The sequence below is a fragment of the Elephantulus edwardii genome, unplaced genomic scaffold (genome assembly GCF_000299155.1).
Source record: "Elephantulus edwardii isolate Elephantulus edwardi_28Jun2011 unplaced genomic scaffold, EleEdw1.0 scaffold00055, whole genome shotgun sequence".
Classification (NCBI taxonomy): Eukaryota; Metazoa; Chordata; class Mammalia; order Macroscelidea; family Macroscelididae; genus Elephantulus; species Elephantulus edwardii.
In genome coordinates this window covers 4,973,643-4,978,275 of record NW_006399805.1, presented here as the reverse complement: position 1 = coordinate 4,978,275, position 4,633 = coordinate 4,973,643, and the positions used below count along the sequence as shown (strand labels likewise).

At 50.5% G+C, this 4,633-nt stretch overlaps 1 protein-coding gene across 1 annotated transcript in view; it reads left to right on the top strand.

Annotated features, from left to right (window-relative positions):
- SLC35B4 (solute carrier family 35 (UDP-xylose/UDP-N-acetylglucosamine transporter), member B4) overlaps positions 1-3,633 on the top strand; it is a 31,898-nt gene extending 28,265 nt beyond the window's left edge. The window contains exons 9-10 of the mRNA XM_006887201.1: positions 2,162-2,237; positions 3,396-3,633. Of these exons, the coding sequence (XP_006887263.1) occupies positions 2,162-2,237; positions 3,396-3,633 (314 nt within the window). The remainder of the gene's footprint in view (positions 1-2,161; positions 2,238-3,395) is intronic.
- Positions 3,634-4,633: the final 1,000 nt, after the last annotated feature.

Below are 4,633 nucleotides of genomic sequence, written 5' to 3'. Positions count from 1 at the left end.
ATATTTCACTCAGTATACTGTTCTCCAGAGTCACCCGTTTTGTATAATATTTCATGAGTTCCTTGTTTTTCCAATGCAGCGTAGTATTTAATTGTGTGAATATACCAGAGCTTCTCTGTCCATTCGTTTGTTGATGGACACTTGAGCTGTTTCCGACTCCTTGCTATTGTGAACAAAGCCGCTATTAACATGGGGGTGCGTAAATCTGCTTGGATGGCAATTCTGGTTTCTTTTGGGTATATTCCCAGTAGTGGAATTGCTGGGTCCAACGGTATTTCTATTTGCAGCTTTTTTGAGAAAGTCAGGCATCTTTCTGAGCTACAGTGTCGGCACGCTGTAAATGTCTGCTCCAGTAGCCTCAGCCAGCCGTCCAGCTCATAGGCAGTGCTCATCAAATGGACCACTTAGTTAACCAGTGCTATATGGCTGGTTACTAAGAGGACCTGCTGATAGACACAGAATGTTATGCAGACAAATGGACACACAAGGAACAAAGGACCATTTCCCCCTCCCCCAGTCATGGTTCTGCAGTGCACATACCTAGACAGTGCTAAAAATGTGCCCGTGTATTAATTCAAAAGCATAGCATGGTATTTGATTGATTGCTGTACAATTTAAGAAACCATTTGCAAGTTGGAAAAAAAAAGTTTCCTCATGCAGGAGAGAATGCATCTCCTAGAAAAGGGAATTGAGAAACTTTGAAAACTTTTGCTTGAAGAATACAGGTTTCCATGGCAACAAAACACTTAATGCCATTCTGAGTTAATATTTAAAAGGCAGCTTCAGAGAAGATTCACCCTTCCACCCACGTACAACCTGAGTTTGCTAGAGATTTAATCACAGGTTAATGGTTTTGTTTATGGTCCTGCTTTGGAACAGGGAACACAAGTCGTCTTAGTCATTTTGAGTGAGAAAGAAAAAAACCCCCAAAACAACCACCCACCATCTTTTCAGGTCAGGAGGGTTTAGGTGTGAATGACAGGAGGGGCCGTAGCTCCAGTCCCAGAGCAACACACCAAAAAGATCGCAGCTGAGGGAGTCACACCGCCTTTGCTGTGGCCTCCTGCGTACGAAAGCCGCATTGCCGCTGTCCCGTGGCCTTTAAAGTGTTCAGTAACATGAAAAATGTGAAACACTGTGAGAAGGCCAAGTGTGTCCCAGAGACACAAGGCGAGCACGTGGCATTGGGAAAGTGGCCCCACCAGCTTGTTTGATGCAGGTTTGCCGCAGCCCTTCAGTTGGGAGTGTCAGGGGACGCAGTATCTGCAAAGCATAATAAAACGGTCGTTACGTGCTGTCAAGTGGAGTACGACTCATAGCGACCCTGTGAACGACAGGTCCAAGCCCTGGCCTGGCCTGGCCGTCCTCATCGTCTCTGACACACCTGAGCCCCTGCTGCAGTCAACTGTCAGTCCATCTGGTTGAGGACCGCCCCCCCTTCCGCCCACCCTCTGCCTTTCCAAGCATGGTGTCCTTCTTCAAGCCCCTCCTAAAAGTCTGTGAGACAAAGCTTCACCATCTTTGCATCCAGGGAGCATTCTGGCTTACTCTCTCTAAGAGAGTTTGTTCTTTTGGCAGTCCATGAGGTATTAATGAGACAATAATAAAACTAGGTATGCTTATATTTACTGTGCAGTCTCATTCTATGAAAGTAGCATGAAAGTGTATCTGCTAGAAAAGATTACCCATGATTCCGTTGCCCTTATAGCAGCTGATTTCATCATTACCACTGCCCTAGGAATACTGATGTAGCTATAATCCTTTTCAGGAATGGCGTTTTCTGTTTGTTTTCTCACTTTGGTTCTGAGTTTCTTCACGCGACTATACCATGATTTTGCTTTCTCTTTTCATCACATGTCTAAGCCCTCCTTTGGTTAAAGGACCCTTGCTCATGCCCTGTCATGTGCTGGATGATCTGTCTGTAAAGTGGAGCCTATTCAGAGAAACTGTTCATTGTTGTTGTTTAATCTAAAGTAAATCACTGTTTGCCTTAAGAAACCACCTACTGACTTTGGAGGTTGATGCACCCTGGAACCAAGACAAGCATCGTGCTGTTGGGTCCGAAGCCGTTTTGAGGCTCTGTGAGGGGGCAGTGGCGGGGCCCCTCCTTGCTCTCGTCGCTCGGCTGTCAGCCCCTTGACCGTCCTCTCTGTCCTTCCAGAGCCCTATCAGATTCCGGTCGTCGGCGTGAGCATCCCTGTCATGTGGTTCTACCTGCTCATGAACGTCATCACGCAGTATCCTTCAGCCGTACGCTTCTCTGTGCTGCTCTGACAGGGGAAGCGCTTCTTTTTCTATCAGTGCAGCGACCTTCTGTCTTGAGTTATTCTGCGGTGAGGAGGTGACAGAGCGACCTGGTCAGGGAGTCTAAAAGCTGCTCGTGGGGCAGTAGGTCACGGCGAGGGGTCAGCTTGAAGGAATGCAGGGACTGTGGAGGTCTTGTGAGTAATTAAGAATTGGCAGAACCCATTGATAGAACCAGGGAGCTCTGGGACTCAGGGGTAAGGAATTGTGCTGCCAACGTGAAAGTAAGTGGTTCGAATCTACCAGCTGCTCCATGGGAGAAAAATGGACAGTTTTCTCCTATGTGAGTTACAGCCTCTGAAAACCACTGGAGGGTCAGCAAAGGGTCAGCTCTGACTTGATGGTTCTCAACAACACTGCAGTCGAGGAGATTCTGACTCATAGTGACCCCACAGGACAGAGCAGAATGGCCCCATAGGGTTTCTAGGTTTCTCTATAGAAGCAGACTGCCACACCGTTCCTCCATTGGTCAGCTGGTGGATTCGAACCATCAACCAGTCAGCAGCCAAACTGTTTGACCACGGTGCTGCTAGGGCTCTTTCAGATTTAATAAACAGCGTAAGCAGTCTATGATTTCTACCCAGATGTTTCTCATCCTGGGACATTTCCACGTAGCCCTGCTGCCCCAGCATTCTGAAAGATAGTTCAAATTCATGAAATCGTAATTTTTTAGAATAGACTATTTTGAACTCCCATAAGTTTATTGTAAAAACCATTGAATCTTGAATGAAAAATATTGAGATTAGCCTTATTCCTCTGAAGGGTCCTCATAGATCTGCCGCCTAGAGTTTGTCCTTGGTGGAGGGGACGGAGGAATGGGGTCAAGGACTCGTCCTTGCTCAGAGTGTCCCCCGAAGTATCAGGCGAGAGGTGGTAGGTACCTTCATTGTCAACTATGGGAAGATCTAGGTCATGAACGCTGGGAAGTTTTAAGACCGTTTTGAATTGGGGTCCTCTCTGGAATGGCGGGGCGGGAACCCTGGGGACATTCTACCCGGGGAGACCCCCTCAAGGGGCACTGAAGCCCCTTTGTGGGAATGTAGACACTTCCCGGGGCCCCGTCTTCAGGAAACGGCCTTAACCGCGCTCAGGTACGTGTGCATCCGTGGAGTCTTCATCCTGACCACCGAGTGCGCCTCCCTCACCGTCACGCTCGTGGTGACGCTGCGTAAGTTCGTGAGCCTCATCTTCTCCATCCTGTACTTCCAGAACCCCTTCACGCCCTGGCACTGGCTGGGCACCCTCTGTGTCTTCATCGGGACCCTGCTGTACACAGAGGTGTGGAAACACCTCAGACGCCCGCCTCCGGAGGAGGACAAGAAGAAATGAGGCCAGCCTGGAACACGGACAGCGTGCAGGCGCCAGAGAAGGCTGGCCCGGGGCGGCCACTGGGCACTGGTGTCCACGCTGCCCGGCCCCAGCACTGAGCGTGGACCTGGGACTCCTCGGAGGGAGGGCTGCCCAGAGCGCCCAGGCTCCGGAGACTCGGCATAGACGCCCCTCGGCCCAAATAGAGATTAGCTCCACAGGACGGTCCCCCCGCCCCGGGTTCTTCCGTCTTGTTTACAGACCGTTCAGGACCGCGCTGGCTTGTTGACTGCCCCATCCCGGGCACTTCTCGCTCCAGTCTGTGACCTCAGGCGAGATCCGAGGTCAGCTCTTTCCTTGCTGTTGGGTGGCCTCACGCCGTATCAGTCATTATGGTCCCTCAGCCTTGCCCTTCTGTCACCCGCCATCCTCCCACCTCACAGCATTCTGTAGCCCGCTGGATGACCCATGGGACCTGGGGATGGGGAGAGGAGCCCCCCAGGCAGGGCCGGCAACACTGGAACAGGTCTCTGGGAACCCCCACCCCACATTTTGCTGTTTCTTTTTTTTTTTTTTTTTTAATTTTCTATGCAAAAGTAAAATGCTTCCCCGTCTCCTGCTCTCCGTTTAGCACACACCTTTGTACAGTGTTGGGAGGGGAGGGCTGTGCACGTGCATTTGAAGGGACAGGTCCCTCCCTCGGAGCCGTGAGCCCACGTGCGTTCAGGTGGTGCCACAGGCCAGCAGATCAGTGCATCGTGTCCACCCCATACGTGTTCTGTGTCCATCCATGTATACATATGTATGTATGTGGATGGTATGTAAGTCGGGTCAAATCACAACTAAAGGTGAATTTTTACTTTTCCTCTTTTCCTGCATAGTGTCTTAATGGGCTTGGTGAGCACCTGAGGGGTTTCGTGGCTAATGACTTAGAGACATGTGCCTGCCACTGGTCATGTGTCCGACAGGTCATGGGCCTGAGCCCCTTGGGGCAGGAGGAGCATGGAGTCAGGATCTCGCT